Source organism: Candoia aspera, chromosome 6 (genome assembly GCF_035149785.1).
Source record: "Candoia aspera isolate rCanAsp1 chromosome 6, rCanAsp1.hap2, whole genome shotgun sequence".
NCBI lineage: Eukaryota > Metazoa > Chordata > Lepidosauria > Squamata > Boidae > Candoia > Candoia aspera.
Genome location: NC_086158.1, coordinates 32,676,837 through 32,699,518, shown reverse-complemented (window position 1 = coordinate 32,699,518; position 22,682 = coordinate 32,676,837). Strand labels below are relative to the sequence as shown.

General features: G+C 39.2%; 1 protein-coding gene across 2 annotated transcripts in view; it reads left to right on the top strand.

The window, feature by feature from the left end:
* Window positions 1–11,269, top strand: part of ACSL3 (acyl-CoA synthetase long chain family member 3) — a 64,282-nt gene extending 53,013 nt beyond the window's left edge. For both annotated transcript variants that reach the window (XM_063306696.1, XM_063306695.1), the window contains exons 16-17: window positions 804–961; window positions 7,221–11,269. In XM_063306696.1, coding sequence (XP_063162766.1) covers window positions 804–961; window positions 7,221–7,384 — 322 coding nt within the window. In that variant the 3' untranslated portion in view covers window positions 7,385–11,269. The remainder of the gene's footprint in view (window positions 1–803; window positions 962–7,220) is intronic.
* Window positions 11,270–22,682: the final 11,413 nt, after the last annotated feature.

Below are 22,682 nucleotides of genomic sequence, written 5' to 3'. Positions count from 1 at the left end.
ACCACATGTTAAGCGTGAGCCAGCAATGTCCTGCAGCTGCCAAAGGAGCCAATGCAGTTTTGGGCTGCATCAATAGAGATATAGTATCAAGATCACAGGCTACAATACAGAAAGAACTCTGAGTGATGAAGATGGTGAAAAGCTTGGAGGCTAAATACTACAAAGAGGGTTGAAGCCTAAAGAACAGAACATTAAGGCTCATATCAGTCTTCTAATACATGAATGGATGTCACCAGGAAGAGGGTGTGGATGTATTCTCCAGAGCACCCAGGGTAGGACAAGAACCAGTGAGTGGAAGCTTTACAGTGAGAGATCCAAAGTTGAAATAAGGAATAATTTCCTGACTGTTAAGCAATTCAGCCTGCCTCCTGAAGTTGTGGGTGTTCCATCATTGGAGGTTTTCAAGAAAAGATTGGACAGATACTTGTCCACGATGGTGTGAGGATTCCTGTACTGGGCATGAGGTTGTACTAGAAGGCCTCTAAGGCCCTTTCCAGCCCTGTGATTTCTAGGCAGCTAAAGGAATCTTCCTATGATGCCATTCCACTGCTAAATATTATATCTGATTTATAGTCAGTGTGATGGATTTCTTGCATCTTTGAGGAGCATAAAAATAATGAAGCAAGAACTGTGAAAAATTGAAGATGTTGTCACAATTGAAACCCCTGTGACAAAAGTAATATGTGCTTCATTATATTTGGGGGAAAAGTTTTTGGAAAAATTCAATAAAGATGTAGAAAAGTATTAAAGTTTTATAAAACAGATTGGCAATTTAATTATAAAATTGTGCATATCTCTCTTAGTTTCCAGTCTTACGTCATTGGATTTGTTGTGCCAAATCATAAAGAGCTTAAAGAGTTAGCAAGAAAGAAAGGATTTAGAGGAACTTTGGAAGAGATATGTAATAGTTCTGAGATGGAGAAAGAAGTGCAGAAGCTTTTAGATGATGCTGCTAGAACAGGTAAGTTACCAATTTTGTGCAAGTCACTGTGGGGAAATAGTATACAGAATTACACAGAATTAATATGGGGATACTAGTAGGGAACAGTGAAGATAAATTCTTCTGAAATATATTCTTAAGATTCTTCTTTATTGTTCTTTTAACCAGACAGGTAGGAGTTGCTAAAACAAATCCCATAGAACTGTCCAAACTTTTGTAGTTCAGCGTCCTGTTTCACATAGTAAAAAACCAGATGCTTCCAAGAATCCCACAATCAGAACATGAAAGTAGCACCCATGTGCACAAAACAGAAAAAGTGTTTTATTTTCAACTCAGAACATTGAATCCTAGAAGTTCTACCAAATTTTGGATCAGCCATGGTTCAACAGAAACAAAAATTGTAACAGTTTTGGATGTTTGGACCACGGGAAAGAGTGAGATTCAAAACAAACCTCCTTGGCTGCAAAATTATTTATTTATCGTATTTATATACTCTGAGTGACCACTGGACAGTAAGAAAGGTAGATAGAAGGCTGTAACTCATTGCTGCCATTTAGCTATCACCTGCATTTTTTCAGTCCAGATTAGTAGCCTTACTCCTAGTGTTCCTTAAATTTTGAGAACAATCATTTGCCCTGGGTAGATAGATTGAAAGAAATGTGAGGGGAGATAGGCTAACTCTGAATCTCTCACACAAGACACAACCCTTTAAAGCAGATACCTTCTCCAGGGAAGCAGGACATTCTGGCAGAAAATACTTAATTAAATCCAGTTAGCCTATTAAAGGGGTAGTCTAAAAATGTTTTAGAATAATCCTCCTTTTCAAAGTCCATATTATCTGTTCTTAAACATAACCTTACAGCAGTCAGGGACACAGAGTATCCCCCTCTGTCCCAATATTTAAAGGTTCACTACAAATTTATTTTTACCCCCATTTTGGCAGCCTGGCAGTGGCTGGCTGCAAAAACAAACAAACAAGAAATGAAGTTTCTCATTGGTAAAATAAGAACAAGAAATGGTTACTGTACAGATAGAGATTCCAGTTTAGGGAAATCCTTTTGGTTGTTATTAATGTGCTTGCCATTTTATATTTTGTATTCATATTCTGTGTAATGTTTTAATGTAATTTTTGTTGTTGTTGGCTTATTGTTTGTTCTTCTGTTGTATGCCGCCCAGAGTCACATTATTTGAGTTGGGTGGCCTTATAAATCCAGTAAATAAATAAATAAATGCAGAAAATCCTCATCAGCATTTGCATCCCAAACATAAATCAGATTTACTTTATCATTAACAAACAGTAAAATCACAAACCAAGCACATTCTTCCTCAGCAAAATGACAGTTCATTTTTACATTTGACCTGCTAAAGGGATAAAGAATGGCATCAAACTGGTCAAACTGACAAGGTCAAATATACCTTTGCAGCAAAATGCTCCATGGATGGCATCAGCAATTCACAAACGCATGGACAGAATGCCCTCTCTCTGCCAAAGCTTAGAACACCATGCAGCACTCTGAAGTTCCACAGACGAAAGGACGTAGGAAAACGTTATGTACAAATGAATAAATGAAGCCCAACTTACAAATTCCAAAGGAGCCAGTCAAATCAAAGCAATCCATCAGTATACAACGTTAGGAGAAAAAAAATATAATATATAAACTAAGTTAATGATGGCTTGCTGAGTTTAGCAGTGCTTGTATGAAAGTTTATGGTTCTTGGCTCTTGATCCTGTTGATTGTGGAACTTTAAGACTGCTTTGAAGGTGACATTGCATATGTAATGGTATTCTGAATTTCAGTGCTTTTTTCTGTTGTGATATTATTGTATTGCTATTCGATTTTGCCATATCTGTTGTAAACTGCCTAGAGTCCAACTGAATTGAGGTGTATACATAAATAAGCAAACAACAGTAACCAAGAGCATGCATAGTATAGCATTGTACTAGGACTTTAGCATTTATGTCACCTGTGAACAAAAACACACAATGTCTGACATTACCTCTAGCATTCCTTCTGCTTTTCTTTTGAAGGCAACATACATTAACCCACCCACATGAAGTCCAGCTCCTCCACAAGAATCTTCAGAAACAGTAGTACCTTATCTGCCAGACAGACAGCGAATGTCATGATCAGTGGGGGAGAATAGTCTTCTTTTCCATCTATCATGGCTGTGTAGCCTGCTGGCCAAAGCATTGCCTACTGGCTGCCTCTGTGTGCGTGCGCATGTGTGCTGTGAATATCTAACTGGATCAGGGACTAAGGCTCAGCACATTGTTCTTGGCCATGTGTAAAGGTAGATGGGTCACGGCAGTAGGATTGAAAGAGGATGGTCAGATATAGGAGGGACAATATATGAATCTCTTGTAACTGAGATGGTACAAGGACTAGATAAATACATGTAGAGTCTCCTTTAAGATTAGTCTCACTTGCTCAAGGATGTCGCTTAGGGGCAAAAGGGATAGCCAGGTGAGCCATGCAGAGCCAATCCTGTAGATCTCTCTCAAGAGATGTAAACCAGGGACTCATCCCAATATGGCTTGCTCGAGTTGAGTGATTCTGTCCATGTGTGACCCAGGTGAGTTGGTGTTTTAGGGACAGCATTCACCTCTCACCATTGCCCCTATGTATGTAGTAGGCAGGCTCTTGTCTGCAGTTTGGAGAGTAAGGGAAAGGGCTGATCCTCAGGCTACTTCAGTGGCAGGTTGGAGAAGTCCAGCGAGAGGAGGTTCATCTTAGGGAAGATAAATCGTTCTGCTATGTTGACTTGCAAGTGGGAGTGATGAAGTGTCTCCTAAACTGGAGAACATCCTCTAGGTAGGGATGCTGTTTGGTGGGCAAGAGGAGTACTGCCTGCCAATGTTTGCCAAATCTGGCCTGACCTTTGCTTTGGTTGGCCCAAAGAGGTGTGGTCTGTGCCTTTACCTTTCTCTTGTTCATTAAAGTACTGCAGAACAAACTAAGGAATTTCCTAGCACTGCACCATGCAGGTTTTACCAAAAAACAACCCTGTTCTAGAAGTGGTGCCCTGGCTACTGCTGGGCAAAGAGCATCCAATGGATGGCATTCATGCTTGTGACTTAGTCTCCTGTTTGCCACCTGGTTGCCACTTCTGCAACCAGGAGCTCTGTCTACCATGGGGAATGGCCAGCACGGACTGTCATCCCTTTCACTCTTGATCACATAGGCTGGAAAACACAAATACTTGCTCAAACCCAAGATTTCAGCCACTGCATGATTCCACAGTCTGGCCTGCCAGTTTCTCCTGGAGTTCACCCAAGGATATTTGTAAGAAAAAAAACAATGACAGAACATGGCTTAGTGCAGCTGTCTTTGCACTGAAAAGGTTCTTTGTGAAGAAAGCTCAAGTGCAGAAATTGCCTTGGCTATAAGTTTCTACTCACATGGATCAAGGGGACACACAGTTGAGTATTTATATAGAAGTAAAAATACTTTGTGGCCTCACAGCCGTTACTCTCCTCCTCCCTTGACCAGCAAGCCTTGCTTTCCCTTTGACTAGCCCTCTAACTGAATTAGCTTGTCCAGCTGTGGTTCTTCAGCTTTTTTTTTTAAGTTAGGGATAATTTGGAGAATGTATCTAGCTAACCCTAAACTGGGGAAGTAGGGAGAAGCTTTAAAGCCCAGTTTCTTTTTGTAACAGAAAAAGCTCTATTTAATGTATGTGTATCGGGGTATTTAGCAAGCAGCAGGGCTATCAATGTCAGTGTGTACATAGACTAATTAAAAGAATTCATTCCTCCAAATAAGCAAGTAAGCAAGGGATTGTTTTTGAGAGGGAGAAATGTTAATTTCAATTTAAAGGTGGCTGATTAGAAAAGCAAGGGAGTGAGGGTAGTGGTAGAATCCCCCTCTCTTCCTCTTTCTGTGTAAATAATCCCCAGCTCAGCCCACTGAATTGAATCAAAGCTAAAATTAAAGCATACATTAATCCATACTCTAAAATATCTATGAAGATTGCCTCAAAGTCAGGGAGGCAACCAGAAACCTTAATACCAGTCCCCACTATTCCAGCTGAAGCATCTGTTCAGCTTTGAATCCAGTGGTCCCTCGTGGCTGTTTCTTCCTTTGTAGCTAGTTCTGTAGTCAGTCTTATAACAACAGCACTTAGGTCCAGAACAGCTGCCTCTGTAGCACATGCTATTTAAATGCCTGATGCTTCACTTCATAATTCTACCCAGATTTACACATACATACGTCCCCCCACCCTCCAGCCTACGTCAATAGCAGTAAGGATGTGATTGTCCCTTCCTGCTGTACTGGCCAGATAGAAGAACGCAAAGATAATACCCAGTTACAATGAAATAACTTCCAATCTCAGCAGCTAAAATTAAACCAAACACTGAAAACACTTCTACAATCAAGTTTCTAGAACAAAGCATCAAACCAGCCATTTCAGTTGATAGACAACTATGAAAATATTTCTGTGCACAAGGTAGTTCATGCATGAAATATTTTGCAGTACCATCCTCCTCCTGCTGTTGCTTTCCTGCATTGTTACTCAGTTGCATATTTCCTTTGGGAAAAAAAATCCTTATAGTCACCAGAAGAACTGACCACAGGGCCAGATGAATTGCATTCTAGGTTAGTGAACGAACTTTAATACACAGTATTACCTTTAAGAAATCCTGGGCAAAGAGTAAAGAGCCAGACAGTGCCTCTGTTTTCAAAAGGGGAAAAAAGAAGATCCAGGGAACCACAGACTAGTCAGATACTGATACTTTTTGATAGTTTAGAGTTCTAGTCGTGCCTTAAACACAAAGCCAGCTGGGTGACTTTGGGCCAGTCATTTTCTCTCAGCCTTAAGAAGAAAGCAGTGGCAAACCACTAACAAAAATGTCACCGAGAAAAACTTCAGGGACTAATCTGGGGGTCAAGACTGTCTCAAAAGTACCCCTCCCCCCAAAAAAAACCCCATGGCGATAATTTATTACAAACCAAATATATACCAGCAGATGTGGCTACAAAAAAGCATACAGGTAGTCCTTGCTTAATGACCACAACTGAGACTGGAATTTCGGTTGCTAAGCGAATTCAACCCAATTTTACAACCTTTTTTACGGCAGTCATTAAGCGAACTACCACAGGTGTTAAGAGAACCACGTGGTCGTTAAGTGAATCACATGGTTCCCCGTTGACTTGGCTTGCCAGAAGCCAGCCGGGATGGTTGAATATGGCAATCACATGACCATAGAATGTTGCGATGGTCATAAATGCAAACTGGTTGCCAAGTGCCCAAATTGTGACTGCAGGGATGCTGTGATGGTCATAAGTGTGAGAACCAGTTGTAAGTTGTTTTTTCCAACACTGTTAAGTCAGAGCTGTCACTAAATGAATGGTTAAGTGAGGACTACCTGTATTTTGTAATATAGTTTAAAATTGTGGAAATGTCCACTTTATTTTGAATTGGTCAAATTCAATTTAGAGTATTATGTCTGGTTTTGGGCACCACAGTTAAAAATAATTTAGGCAAATTCAGAAAGATTCAGAGAAATGCAATGAAAATGATCAGGGAACTAGAAACCAGGTTCTATGAAGAGAGGTTGAAGGTATTGGGGATGTCAGTCATGGGAAGAGAAGAAAAGATGTTACCTAGGTGAAGCTGAAACTCCCTACTCCATTGTTCCAGAATGTGGGACACCACATTCATTCAAGTTGTAGAGAGCAGATTCTAATTGAATAGTTCAAAATATATTTTTCTAACATTAGATGATGGAAACTGTTACCCTACCACTTCACTGTTGTTGTTGTTCATTGTTCAAACGGGCTAGCTAGCCTTCTATCAGGGATGCTTTAAGTTGGGATATTTTAAATTGGTTTACTGAACTGGGGACTGGAATTGATTGTGCAAATACCCCATTCTAACTCTTATGATTTGACTCTTCTCACTGAGTTTTTGTAAGAACCTTTTAAGGACATCAAAGCTATCAACCATTGTTACATTTTGTGACTAGGCACTCCATAAACAAATATTACATTGTATTTCTTGAATCTTGCTGCCATCTTTATGATCCTAAATTCTAGTATTATTTCAAAACAGGGAAAAATATTTTTCCACACAGTACATTTCTTAATTGTGCTTGCCACATCCCCAGCTCCAAGTCAAATAACCTGTAGGTTTTAGATGTTTCTCATAAGGGAAAAGTGTTAAAATTTACCTTTTATCTTTTTCTGCATTTATTTGAAGTTTATAACATCTGTTCCAAGATTATAATATCCTTTTGGAGATATAATTTGTAAGATGAAATTCTATCTTTTTGTTACAGCTAATCTGGAGAAATTTGAAATTCCCCTCAAAATTCGGTTGTCCCCTGAACCTTGGACCCCTGAAACGGGTTTGGTGACAGATGCCTTCAAACTAAAACGTAAAGAGCTTACTTCACACTATCAAGAAGATATTAATCGAATGTATGGAACAAAAGTAAAATAACTCATCCCTCTCTTTCTCTCTTTGTCTTTTTTTATTTTGTATCACTTTGCTATGGTGAGCTCAGATCAAATAGGAAATACTTGAATTGTAAGTCCTACTACTTGGGACCAACATAAAAACATCTCTCCTTCCCTTCAGCATATGCTGTTACTTCTGAAAATATCAGCATCTTTAATGGCAGGATTAGTAAAATTCAAAGACAGCAAATATTTGTCTGTCTTCATTTGTTCCAGTCTCTTGTGCTATCTTGTTAATGTGCAGATTTTCCTACAAGTCCATTTGGGCTATCATGATTTTGAAGCCTCAGATTTTTAAACCGGATTTATAGATCCTGTATAATGTTCTGTTTATTTGTAACTTTTTTGAAGTTTGGCTAAGTAGAGGAAGAACTTGGCTATAAAACAAATGATTATTCTGAGGGTCTTTTTTACATACGTATTTAATATTCAAAAGGTATCAATGAGAAATTATGTACAATGAAATCACTTATAGTTGAAAATCATTGTTAGCCAGAAGATGGAGGTTATTTGTTGCTGTGCAATTATTTTGGATCAAATTCTAAGAGAAATAGTCTGAGATTCTGACTAATAAAGAACAGCTGAAATATATGCCTGACAATTTCCTCCTACATATATATTTTATTTTTAATCTCAGTTAAGAAAAATGGTCATGGCAAAGTGCTGTATATATGTGAGAACACCTGCAAAAGAAGGTATATCAGTATTTTAGTCATGCAGAGAGCGCTCTCACATAGCAAATGTTACATCTATGAATCACCTGCCTAACACAGGTAATTCACTTTTCAAAATACATTCAGGCCATTTAATAAAGAAATTGAATAATTGAAACTCGTGAGAACTCAGTTTTAATTAAATTACATTTTGATTGGTAATGTTTCTCAAATGGGACTTTTGTTTTGATTGTATTGTTTTACAGTTCAGACCTACTCCCTTTACTTGTGTGTGTGTAAATGAGCAGTTCAATTAAATAAACTGAAAGTCCATTATGGCTATTTCCTGCATGAGTCAGCTTAAATGGATCAGCATTCTTGCATACATTTCAGTGGGGAAGAGGGTATGATGGAATAGGAGAGTTCCCTGTATAAGATCAGTTTATAATGGATTGTATACTTGGAGTCTATTTCCAATGAACCATTGTTCGTTTTTATATTCTCTTTGTTTTAATAGACATGAATGATGATAGAAGTGACATTTTTAATTACCTGGTTACAGGAATCTTGGTTGTATTATTTGGATAGAATGTTTATAAACAGTTCTTACTAGTTAACTATGCTTGTGGACATAGTCCATGTCATTCTTCTTTTATGCACTAAACCTGTCACTTGACAGTAAGTTCCATTTTATAGTCCCTTTAAAATAGTACTGCAAAGCTCTTGGCTCTTGTCCATATGCTCTTTTTCATATGGATACTTTTGCAGAAGCAGACCAGACCTGACCACAGACTGGGGAAAGCCCCAGATGGACAATGGAGGTGGTGCTCTTCTTGCCATTCAGGAGATGGTGATTGTTCTCTTCTGCATGAGCATCTGTGTTTCATGATGATTTAAGGTTACATATAAAGTTTAAATATGGATTTCATTTATCCAATTATATATTGCAATAGCCAGCTTGAGAACCGGAAACACATATATTAGCGAATGTTATTTTACAAGTGTGAAAAATGCTTTGATTTCCTTCCTATGATACCACAAAACAAACTAACAAACCTGATGATTTTTAATCTGTATCTGGGTAGTGAGGCAATGGTTATCAAAAACATTTGAACATTATTAAGCCAACATTAAGTACTTTTGAAGCTATTGGCTTCAGTTGAGAATTAAGTTTTCGTTGCTTCTTCTTTCCAATCAGAAATGTTGGATTTCCAAATGTTTTAATTTTGTATAGACTGTGCCATTCTATGCTAGCCACAATAGCTTTCATTTGAGAAACAGTAGAATTCTGTTTCATTTTAATTAGAAAGACAAAAATCGTGTACAGTGTGACATTTTCTTCAAATATGCAGTGTTTGGAACAGTAGGCTACTTATAACGGTTAAAACAAGTTGACTTAATCAGACGTTGCTTTATTCTTTGGAAAATTAATCTGTACTATCAGAGATTTGTGTTGGGTTTCACTTCATGAAAATGTTATTCTTATCACATGGAATGAAACTGGTCAGTGGAAAAACATAAATTTTAAAGTCACATAATTAAATCAACAGTGTTGATTTAATTTCTGTTAAAATTCACTTTAAGTATAATTTGTAAAAAAAATTAAACCTAGGAGTGAAGACACTGTTGTAAAAAACTAATGGATTGTCTGAATTCCACATATTTCTAGTTCCTACTGTAACAGCTGGAAGGTGGCATTTGGACACAAACTAATCCTCTGTTTCAATATTCTGGTTCTATGGACTCAATCCCTGTCCCTAATATTTCTAGAATTGTTTAATTGATTCCTCCATTTGAAAGATTATGTGAGGACTCAAAATATAATGGGAGAGACTGCATACTGCGTTCTTCCATGTTTTCAATCCCAGACTTCCCTGAGGAAAGGTTTACGACAAAGATATGGTGCAATATGCACCATTCTCCCCCCTACAAAACTTTGAGCCATTCCCCACTTAGAAATAGGTTTACATTTTAAAAATGCTCAATTTCTTCAGTTGATGTTCTTCACTTGGGATTACAATAGGGAATATCTCATGATTACTATGTAATGTTTTTACACTTTTGGTTTTTAGATTCAGGTACTAAGCAGATTTATTGTACTCCTGTTAAACCCTTAGATTTATGGGTACGTGGGATCATTTACTTTTTCTCATTGTAAAGAACTAGTTTTGAAAGATTAATTGCAGCAGTAGAAGTGACTATAGTCTTCTTCCCATTGACTTATTGTCAGGGTGTATCTGATTTGTGTTTCATCCCCATAGTATGTGGACAAAAATACAATTATGTTAAGTGGGGGAATCACATGCAGCTTTTTGCCTTGTTGTCTTCCCTTTGAAAACCAGAAAACTGAAAGGTCTCTTTGTCAGTAGAATTTGAACACACACACACAAACACGTGTGTGTGTGTGTGTGTGTCATGAAAGAGTCCAAGCACTGCTTCCTCCCAACTTTAGTTCATTTCACTCAGATGGAACCCCATACAAATTCTGTTAAAACAAAACAAAAACAAACAAAAACTTAGCAGCAGTTAATGTATCTTCAGTGTCAGAAAACAGTTTTCAGTGGATACAGTTTACAGATATACTACATCTATTTACCTCAGGGGAAACTGTCCTTCTAGCAGTAAAATATTTTGCTGAAGTTAAAGCTAAAAGCAGTGTGCAATTAAAACCTGTAATGAAGCAGTGTGCAATTAAAACCTGTAATAAAATTTGTGCTATGGGTTCTCATTTGCTTTAAATAAAATTAAGAAAAAAAATATGGAGTTGAAACACAGATGTGTTTCATCCATTAAAACTTGAGAATTTATGCAGCAAGCTCAACAAAATTGAAATCTTAAAAATAACAGTAACAAAAAGTAAACTTGTCTTTCTGCTTTTCATTTCCATTTCATTTGATTTTTATTTTATTCTTCAAGTACATTCTTTTTTTTATGTTCTTTTGTACATGTAAGAAAATTATTTGCAACTGATATCTTCTAACCAGGTAAAAGAGGGAACTCTAAGGCTGTACCCATACTGCATCAAACTAAAATGGAACTGGATGACCAGTTGTTCTAGTAATTGGTTATTTAATGTAAATTCATGGATCTTGGTTGTTGTTCTGAACTGCTTAAAATGTGTCTATTATTACAGAGTTTTATTGTATGAATTATTTATTTTTCATTGGACATTTCATTGGACATTGGACAAAATAAAATTGAGTTTCACAAGTTTACTTCTTTCTTGTGACTGGATGTTTCACTTTGTGCCTTAATCCTAAACCTGACCACCTAGAATGGTGTGGGCAACTTGTGGCTTTCTAGATATTCTGACCTCCATCTTATGCTATTCTCTGTTGGCCACACCAGCTGCAGCTGCTGAGCATTGAATTTCTAAACCTCTGGTGGGGCACATTGGCCATTCCTGCCATATAAGATTATATGAACTCTTATACATAAATACATGAAAATGAGTTATTTCCAAGTATGTTGCCAGACTCAAAACAGAAATCGTTATCTCCAGCTTGCACAAAGAAGGATTTTTTTTAAAATGCCCAGGTCATCATCACAATCATTTTGATTCATGTTCTCTTTTCCCATGACACACTGAGTGAACATTAAAGAAGAAAGGTAGCTTGAAATATTTCTAAGCTCAAACAAATGCCTATTGGTCAGAAGAAAAATGTATTTTTAAAAGTCTGCTTCCAATTTTCTGTAAGCAATTGAAATTTTTACCTAAAACTAGCAACTAGCTCTAGAAAATGATGAATATGAACCAACACCAGGTTTAGTGTAGTGAGGATTACAGAGGCACATATAGCTTTTAACAGTATGGCCTTGAGAGAAAAAATGAGAAAAGTCTTTGGACTTGGCATTTCAGACTGCAGGTAGTGAAATCATATCATTGAATTAGATATGTAGTATATCCCAGTACAGTAATTTTCAGAGCATCTTCCAATGCAAAATTCAAAAGAAAAATAGTATTGTTAGTGTTGAGTATTGAGAAAAAAAAAATTGCCAGCATTACACCATGTAAATAGTTTGCTTTCTATGCCTTTTTTTAAAGAGGTTAACTAGGATACTGATGGTTTATTAACCACAATGGCTGGGTTCACACAATGTACTAAACTGAAATTAAGTAAACTGCTTTATTACATATACAGTATATGAACTTGCCTTGAAAGCAGGCTAGGTAAAAAAAAAAAGCTAATTCTATATCCATAGTTATTCATATGAAGAGTACAGTGTTTTATTTGGTGTCATGTTATACAGTCAGGTCTGTACAATCTTTCTATAATTTTTTGCCCTAGCTTACCCTTAAAAACCTGCTGGCAAGAAAAAGAGATCAGAGAATGTACATTAATGTATGTGAACTTTATCTTAATGTTATCTTTTGAAACAATATTCTGTAAATTCTGGTGCCTATGGAGATTATGCAATCTGGCAGCATTGTTTTTGTATAAGGCAACATCTTCAGTGCTCAGAATTTTTTTTTTCAGCATTTCCCAATCTCCTGCTCTCAGATTTGTTATTGGCAACTATGGCCCAACATATCAGAGGGGTAACAAATTAGATCATACCACAATTTAAAACTGAGTTCATGCTATATAGAGAGGCTTGTGTGCTATGGTTGGATAGGATTTCCTGTCTCTTATAGAACCTTATGCAACACAAAAAACTTATACATATGATGGTACCTCACCCCTTAATCTATTGATCCTTAGATGTTAAGGAAGCTGCAGTTTTTAAAACAAAGTATATTTTGTTGCAGAAATATATTCATAGCATTTAAATATAATGGTTGCCAAGAATGACTGTCCTAAACTGCAATCCTGGTTACTTTGAAGGATTCTAGTTCAAGTTAATCCTAATTCTCAAATCAACTGATTCTGGTGACTAGTAGTAGTCTAATTGCTTTGCCTCATTAAGACAAACTTGTCATCCTGCCATTTTGCCTTAAATTTTCATCTGTGTGCACAGTTCCTTAACTGACCTTGACATAATCTGATGTGTTTACTCCCAGAGTATGTCAATGGGTTAAAATTTAATTATTTTCATCTGTTGCTGGCTCTTTTCTACTTCTTTTTAAAAATTATTTCCATATATTTCAACAACACACATAGCTTTAGTATTCTTCTAAATAGTGCATGAGCAAGCTTATTTTTAATATGCAATGCAAAAAATTCTGGTGTTATTGTTATCTGTACCACTTCATTGCTAAAGATCTAGGATCATTATATGTCCCATCTGTATGGAGAATGATTCACATGCATATGTGTCAGAGAGAGGAATCTTAAGCACGGAGTTCAGTGAGTTCTAAGGGAAGTTAAAAATCAGTAATTTACCACACAGAAATAAAATCATGATGAAACGTAAGCAAGTATGTAGACTGGAAAACTCTCCATGTTGGAGAAGATTTTTTTAAAAAAGGGGAACATAATATGTATCAAGTTATACACAGACTGTGGGAACTAAGGACTTTTTCTCCCTGTCTTCCAATGAAACGTACTTGGGAAGCTGAGGAAAGAGAAATACTCTTTAAGAACATAGAGTTCTGTTTAGTCCAGCATTTAATTTCTATAGTGGCTCAAATCCTGCTCGTATGCTTGGTATCTGTTTTATCTCTGTAAGAATAGACTTTTCATCTGATCCCATACTACTCTGTTTAGAATCTTAAAGATATGCAAAGGGACACTGTCATTTTTACAAGTCTTTCAATATTGTCTGTTACATTTCCCATATTTGTACTGTAAAGCTTCTGTCAACTATAAAGTGCACCAATTTTTAACAATATTACCATTACACATTCTAGACCAAAATGTAATCTACATCCACCTTGGTGGAAGACCAGGAAACTTACACTTTAAATGCTGTCATTGGTCTAACCAATAAAAAAGTGAAACTGAAAATATTAAATATAGTTAAAGTACTTAACTTTTGTACTTAATTACAAGCTTCCAACTCACATGCTTTTCAGTTGAACTATATGAAAACCCCCTAGTTTTACCAACTGTACTAGGATTTCCAAAGTGTTTTCCATAATTACTGATAAAATCAGAGCTCTCTTCAGTTCTCAGCATCTGGCCAGCTGTTTCTCCCAAATAAAGGTCAGCTGTCATAAGAAAGATCCTTCTCAATAGCTTGTTGAAGTTGAGTAAATCAGAGAATCAAACTTTTACTGTAGCTAAACCAAAATCAGATCTCCCAGAGAGAAGAAGCAGTTTTATTACAGGAAGTGATCAATAAAGAAACAGTAGAATGTTGAAAAAGATTTCCCAGAGTAATAAATGGCTATTCTGCCATCCTTGCAGGCCGCTGTTGCATGCACTGATCTCATTTTTGAGACATTTCAGGCAAGTATGTATTAGAAAAAGACTGTGTGTGTGTGTATATGTATATACATATGGGTGTGAGTCCCTGTTCTTCAAGCTGGGTTCTCGAGAACAGTTGGGAGTGTTGCTACTGTACCAGCCTCCCTGCTGTGTAGCAACCTCCCTGCCTGAGCTGCTGGAGGCTGTCTCAGGTTTGGCAGTGGAATTCCCCAGGCTTATGGTGTTGGGGGACTTCAATCTGCCTTCCCTGGGGCAGGCCTCGGAAGCAGCCCGGGAGTTCATGGCTACCATGGCAGCCATGGGCCTGTTCCAGATTATTCAGGACCCGACTAGAGACAGTGGCCTCACCCCAGACCTAGTTTTCTTGTCGGAGCAGTGGCAAGATGATCTGAGGGGAGAATTACAGCTTTCCCCTTTGTCATGGTCGGATCATGCCCTGGTGGCCTTGAGATTCTCTCGTGATACCCCCCTCCACAGGGAGGCAGACTTCCATCTACAGGGCCGTGTGGAGGAATTTTGGGGGCATCTGCAGGATAAAATTGCTTGGATCCAGACTGAGTTGGACTCCAAGCATGAGACAGAGTCGGAGGAGATACGCAGGGAATGTACTTACCAGGTTATCTGGGACCAGTTCAATCCTGTTGAACCTGAGGAAGTGGACAGGATCCTTTGGACTATAAATGCTACCATGTGCCAATGAGACCCATGCCCCTCCTGGCTGGTGAAAGCAGCGCGGGAGGTGACACGTGGCTGGGTCCAGGTGACAGTAAACACATCCTTGAGAGAGGGGGTGTTCCCAGTAGCCTTTAAGGAAGCGCTGGTGCACCCCCTCCTCCAGAAACCATTGCTAGACCCTACTATACTGGACAATTTTCGCCCAGTCTCCCACCTCCCCTTTTTGGGGAAGGTGCTTGAGAAAGTGGTGGCTTTGCAGCTCCAGAGGATTCTGGATGGAACAGATTATCTAGACCCCTTTCAGTCAGGTTTCAGGCCCGGTTATGGGACGGAAACAGCATTGGTCGCACTTATGGATGACCTGTGGTGGGAGCGAGATGGAGGCAGTGCATCCATCCTTGCTCTTCTTGACGTCTCAGTGGTTTTCAATACCATCAATCATGGTATCCTTCTGGACTGACTTAGGGAGTTGGGGGTGGGCACCGTGGTTCTGCACTGGTTCACCTCCTTCCTCCAGGGTCGGTCCCAGTCGATGTTGATAGGGAGCGAGAGATCCAGCCCATGGCCCTTCCTTTGTGGGGTGCCTCAGGGTTCAGTACTCTCTCTGCTCCTTTTTAACATCTACATGAAACCACTGGGCGAGATCATCCGTCACTACGGGGTGAGGTATCATCAATATGCAGATGATACCCAATTATACATCTCCAACCCGGGTGAAGTAAGTGATGCTGTGGCCACCCTTTCCGAGTGCCTGGGGGCTGTGGGGGCCTGGATGGGGGACAACAGGTTGCGGCTGAACCCGGGGAAGACGGAGTGGCTGTGGATTAATGGCTCCTCGATTTCTGGGAAATTGTCATCTTTAGTTCTGGATGGGGTTGCACTGCCCCAGACAGACCCAGTGCATAACTTGGGGGTCCTCCTGGACTCATGGCTCCTGCTCGAAGAGCAGGTGGCAGCCGTGGCTAGGAGGGCCTTTGTGCAACTTCGTGTTGTGCGCCAGTTACACCCCTTCCTGGAGCAAGAAGCCCTTCAAATGGTCACTCATGCCCTGGTTATCTCCCATATAGACTACTGCAATGCGCTCTACATTGAAGAGTATCCGGAAGCTACAGCTGGTGCAAAATGCAGCTGCGCAGGCGATCTTGGGTTTCCCAAGATCAGCACACATCACTCCTTTGCTCCGCGAGCTGTATTGGTTGCCAGTATGCTTCCGGGTCCAATTCAAGGTCTTGGTTACCTAAGGGACCATCTCCTCCCCTTCACATCAGCCCGTCCCACCCAGTCGTGCAGAGAGGGCATGCTACGGACCCAGCCTGCAAGAGAATTCCATCTGGCGGGGTCCAAGAGGTGGGCCTTCTCTGCAATAGCACCTGCCCTTTGGAATATCCTTCCCCTGGAGGTGAGATTGGCTCCCTCTCTCCTGGACTTTAGGAAACAGCTAAAGACCTGGTTCTGTAATTATGCCTGGGGCGGGAGGGATAGTAGCCATTCTTGGGGATGGTTAGTTTCATAGCAGGACCCAGCTCTGCCTGCAAATCATAAAGAACTTTCAGCCATCGTGGTTTTTATTATATTTGTTGTATTATGTATTACAGTGTTTTACAGTTTTATATTTTTATTTATGTTTTATTGTAAACCGCCCAGAGTCCCTTTTGGGAGATGGGTGGTGATAAATTTGATTAATAAATAATATATATATATATGTTTATGTTTATGTTTTTGTTGTTTATTCATTCAGTCACTTCCGACTCTTCGTGACTTCATGGACCAGCCCACGCCAGAGCTTCCTGTCGGTCGTCAACACCCCCAGCTCCCCCAGGGACGAGTCCGTCACCTCTAGAATATCATCCATCCACCTTGCCCTTGGTCGGCCCCTCTTCCTTTCGCCCTCCACTCTTCCTAGCATCAGCATCTTCTCCAGGGTGTCCTGTCTTCTCATTATGTGGGTATTTCAGTTTTGCCTTGAATATCATTCCCTCAAGTGAGCAGTCTGGCTTGATTTCCTGGAGGATGGACTGGTTGGATCTTCTTGCAGTCCAAGGCACTCTCAGAATTTTCCTCCAACACCACAGTTCAAAAGCATCGATCTTCCTTCTCTCAGCCTTCCTTATGGTCCAGCTCTCGCAGCCATATGTTACTACGGGGAACACCATTGCTTTAACAATGCGGACCTTTGTTGTCAGTGTGATGTCTCTGCTCTTAACTATTTTATCGAGATTTGTCATTGCTCTTCTCCCAAGGATTAAGCGTCTTCTGATTTCCTGACTGCAGTCAGCATCTGCAGTAATCTTTGCACCTAGAAATACAAAGTCTTTCACTGCTTCTACATTTTCTCCCTCTATTTGCCAGTTATCGATCAAGCTGGTTGCCATAATCTTAGTTTTTTTGAGGTTTAGCTGCAAGCCAGCTTTTGCACTTTCTTCTTTCACCTTCATCATAAGGCTCCTCAGTTCCTCTTCACTTTCAGCCATCAAAGTGGTATCATCTGCATATCTGAGATTGTTAATGTTTCTTCCAGCGATTTTAACTCCAGCCTTGGATTCCTCAAGCCCAGCATGTCGCATGATGTGTTCTGCATACAAGTTGAATAGGTAGGGTGAGAGTATACAGCCCTGCCGTACTCCTTTCCCAGTCTTAAACCAGTCCGTTGTTCCGTGGTCTGTTCTTACTGTTGTTGCTTGGTCATTATACAGATTCTTCAGGAGGCAGACAAGATGACTTGGTATCCCCATACCGCTAAGAACTTGCCACAATTTGTTATGGTCCACACAGTCAAAGCCTTTAGAATAGTCAATAAAACAGAAATAGATAGAAATAGATGTTTTTCTGAAACTCCCTGGCTTTTTCCATTATCCAGCGAATATTGGCAATTTGGTCCCTAGTTCCTCTGCCTTTTCTAAACCCAGCTTGTACATCTGGCAATTCTCGCTCCATGAATTGCTGAAGTCTACCTTGCAGGACCTTGAGCATTACCTTACTGGCATGTGAAATGAGTGCCACTGTTCGATAGTTTGAACATTCTTTAGTGTTTCCCTTTTTTGGTATGGGGATGTAAGTTGATTTTTTCCAATCTGATGGCCATTCCTGTGTTTTCCAAATTTGCTGGCATATAGCATGCATTACCTTGACAGCATCATCTCGCAAGATTTTGAACAGTTCAGCTGGGATGCCGTCGTCTCCTGCTGCCTTGTTTATGTTTATGTACAGTATATGTGTATGTACAGTATAGGTATGGGTATATGCAGAGCGGCTTAGATTAAACTTAATTCCTCTTCTGTAAAGGCAAGCCATAACCATCAGCTTGATAGAATTCATAAATTTGTCTAGCCCAGTGTTTCTCAGCCTCAGAAATTTTAAGCAATGTGGACTCATCCTGGCTGGGGAATTCTGGGAGTTGAAGTCCACATACTTAAAGTTGCTGAGGTTGAGAAACCCTGGGCTAGCCTGTTGAACGGAACCCAAGTGCTGTTTCATTTCACAGGCCTGTCATATGCACTGCACTTCATGCTGTGATGTTCAAGCCATACTGTGGTAATCTTGGTCAGCCAATGCCGCCTTCAGTTTTTCCTGGAATAAGAATTTGCTGCCACTTTTATTGGTCTTTTTACCCCTCTAAATGGAAAAGGAATGAAATGTACCTATGGAAAACATGAAACCTCATTAATATATGAGAAATAGAAAGTGCAGAGGTGAGGGTTGCCTATAAATCACTGTGACATTGCATTCTCTGCTTATCTCATGGTGATTTTCATTGCAGAATTGAAATCAAGCTTGTAAAACCCACATTTTAAAATGAACTTCTCTGACTTGCAAAGTAATACACTACGGGAGGTAAATTGTAGATTTTAGGATAAGGCAGGCATCAGCAGCCTGCAAGCCACAGACAACCTCCAAAAAGGTACAACCACTGCAAGGTACTTCCAGTGTTGTCATCGTACTTTATTATGGTCACTGACCAGCCCAACAAACAAAACAGAAGTAAAAACCACAGCAAAACCCAGTAGTTTAAAATGATGGTGATCAAAGTATGGTGCATTTTGGAAATAGCAAAACAAAATTCAGAAACATTCAGAAAAATTAAACGCATTGATAGATAGTAACACTCATAAATAATATAGATCTGGGTGACTTGGAAACTGACTAGACGAGTTATTAGCTGCAACCGGGCATCTTTAAGGCAGGAGCAATATAATAAAACATAGCTTAATGTCTCAGGGACTCCTTCACCACAGGGGCAAAGCCTTTGTTCAGATGGAATACTCCATACTTTCTTCTGAGAACAGCTATTGTGAGGGTAATTCCCTCTTGCAGGGTTGGGGCTCTTCTGAATTAGGGAGCTGTTATTTGGCTTAGATATCTAGCCACCTTGGAAAAAAAATAAACGATTGTCCAAGAGCACATCTTTGGGTATGGCAGCCAAGTCTGATTGGCTTCCAGACCTTTGGAGTATGATTTAAGGGCAGCCTTTTTGTGCTCATAGCCCATCATCAGAGTTTTATTATTTTTATTTTATTTTATTTATTATTTTGTAGCTGCCCATCTCAAATTCATGAATCTTAGCAGCTACCAGTTAAAAACTATATTAAAAAATAAGAAACAATATAAAAACTATACATGTGCAGCCAGTAGCCAAGGTACACCCCCCCAACAACAATTAACACAGCCACTGCATGGGCTCCACCACACATCTGGACTCCCAAGTTGGCAAGAGAACCACACCTTTAAGGCCTTGTGAAAAAACAGCAGGGTTGGGGCCAATCTAATCTATTGTGGAGACACAATGGCCAAAGATAGGCAGCATGGTTTCCTGCTATTGTTCAGTGGAGAATGGAAAAAAATTAAAATGCTGTGTAAACTTTAGAATTAAACCTTTTCAACATACACAACTAAAAAAACCCAAACCAAACCATAAAATCCCACACATGGTTTTAGCTCTGTTAACATCAGTTAATTCCCTGTTACATGTTAAGGAAGGAAAGATAGTTCTCAGCCATCAAATATTGTCTACCCCACATCGAAATACTCACTTTATTACCTTTCCTGGATTCTTTTATATTTATATTTAATATATTTATATTTAAAAACTGATTATATGCAGTAATAAAGACCACACACATTTCTGTACTCCAGCTGTTCATTGTTTATACTGAGCATCCAATTGTATGCCACTGGAAAATAGCTGAGTACAATTTAAAAACCGTAAACAAAACTATGAGCACTCCATTGGATTAACAAAAAGCTTTATTTTATTTTTTTAAATATACAATCCAAATTATTCAGCCTTATCTGAAATCAAAGAACAAAACAAGACAAAACAGAATCATCATCATCATCATCATCATCATCATCATCATCATCCCTGCCTCAGGAACTTTCCACTTTCCCTTTTTAGCCAAAGGTATTACTTGTTAATTCAAAATTATCGGGAACACTCTGCATCATGATACCACCATCTCAGAGCTTCCTGAATATCTTGCCAGCCTTAGGAATTCCTTTTCAGGTTTAATGTTGAGGGAAGAGAACAAAAGGAACATCTTCAGTCTATACAGGTGGGGGGCTAGTGATCTGAGACTGGCTGGATCCTCCAAATATTGGGACATAGGGAGAACCAGAGAAAATTAGATGGATGAATAAATGAATCTAGAATAAGAGGGAAGAAAATGAAGGAGAACAAGGAGGTTGGGGGACAGATGATGCCAGGCAAATGAGATCAATTGAATAATTTAATTTTAAGGTAAGCCTTTCTCATTTTTTTTTTTAAAAATAAAACCAATAACTGTTTCAGTAGTTTGGAAGTTGTTAGAACTTGTTGGATTAAGGAAGAAGTCTTTTAAATAAAGTAGTTTGGAGAAGACCATTTGTCAGGCCTAATTACACTGAATTTTCAACCTTGTTGCTTATGGCCCTTTAAAAGAGGATATGTGACAAAAGCATCCATATATGCTCTGACAGACTCCCCATGGGCAGATCCTAGGGGATGACTGTTGCAACATCCTGTGAAATGATTGTAAATTCATTTGAGCTTGTGGATTCTGAAGAAATGGACAGGGTTCTCTGTAATGTAAGTTCTGCAACCTGCAGGCTAGTTCCATGCCCAAATGGCTCCTTTAGGCTACCTGGAGGATGCATGTGGCTGGATTAGGAAGCTGTTAATGCTTGGGGTTGGGGGGAGAGAAGGAATGCATCTTCTATCTTAAAGCAGGTGGTGATATATCCCTCCTGAAGAAGTGTTCTGTTGATCCAGTTCTATTTGAGAAGTTCTTCCTGGTCTACAACCTTTTCTGTTTAGGGAAGATTTTGGAGGAAGATGTGGTACATTAGTTATAGAGAATCTTGGATGAAATAGATTGACTTAATCCCTTCTGTTCAGACCTAGGGGTAGGATGGAAACAGCATTGATCACTCTAATGGTTGACTTTCACTAGACCGCTCAGTCCCAGTGTCTAGCTTCAGCCTTTTAAAAACCATGCTGTTGTAGCCATGTGACTTCTCTTTTAATCAGCCTGTTTGACAGTTCAGTAAATCTCTGAAATGGATTAAAGATAAAGGGAGAGCATCATTCCCATAAAGTCATCTTTAAATGAGGAAATAAATATATATAGAGAGAAAAAAACATGGACTCCAATAGTATGAATTGCTTTTTTCAAAGCTCTGGACTGTGAAAGGAATAAAGTATTGAACATTACTCTATCTGCAAAAGAATTATGAGGAGATGGAATAAACAGGTTAGAGCTTGAGCAAGCTCCCAAGATCCTCCCACCTTCTTCTCTTGCCAGGCAACTGTTATCCCCCACAGTTAAAAAATAGTATGTTTCATACTGGCCAGATTCAACACTGCACTAAATTAGGGATGAACCTTTTTCAGCCTCAGGGCTGTACTTTGTCGTCATGCCAAGGACTCATTCCAAATGTAGGTGTGTCCGTATTAAAACAAAATTGGATTTAATGTATATGCAAGTATAAAAAACATTAATGTAAAAAAATAAAATATAGTTGACACATTAAATGATTTTCTCCCTTTCCATCTAAATTGGAACATCTAATTTAATGGAAAATTTTGGAGTGTTCTCTGGACCTCATTTAAAGCTTTCAAGGTTTGTGTGCAGCCTTGGGATCATCTGATTATGCACTTCTATACTAAGTCATGGTTTCTTAAACCATAGTTCATTGAATAATCTACCAGTGATTGGGTTCACACTTCATGCTGCATCAGAAACCACATTTATAAACCACACTAACTGGGTTGTGTAAAACACTGGTGCAGATCAAACAAATGGTGTAACATAAAGCATGGACTCCAGATCCCAATTTCCCCCACTTACCAGTAGGCCCTCCAAGCCAACCCTGCAGCCTCAGAAGAGGCCAGAAGCTGCAGAGTCTTATCCTTTTCCACAGTATTTTTGAAGCCCAGGAAGGGAGGAAAACCCCCCCAACACATTTCATAGTCATCCCAGAAGAGCAGGCGAGGTCATTCTAACCTTAAAAGCATACCAGCTGTTTTATTTTCACATTTTTTCCCCCAATCCATTGCTGCACTGCAATTCTAAGGGACTCCCACCCGCTGGGGTTTTCACATGCAGTGTTTCCACTGAAACTTTCTGTGAGCATTCACAGGTTTTTTTTTATCTTTTCCTATTTAAAG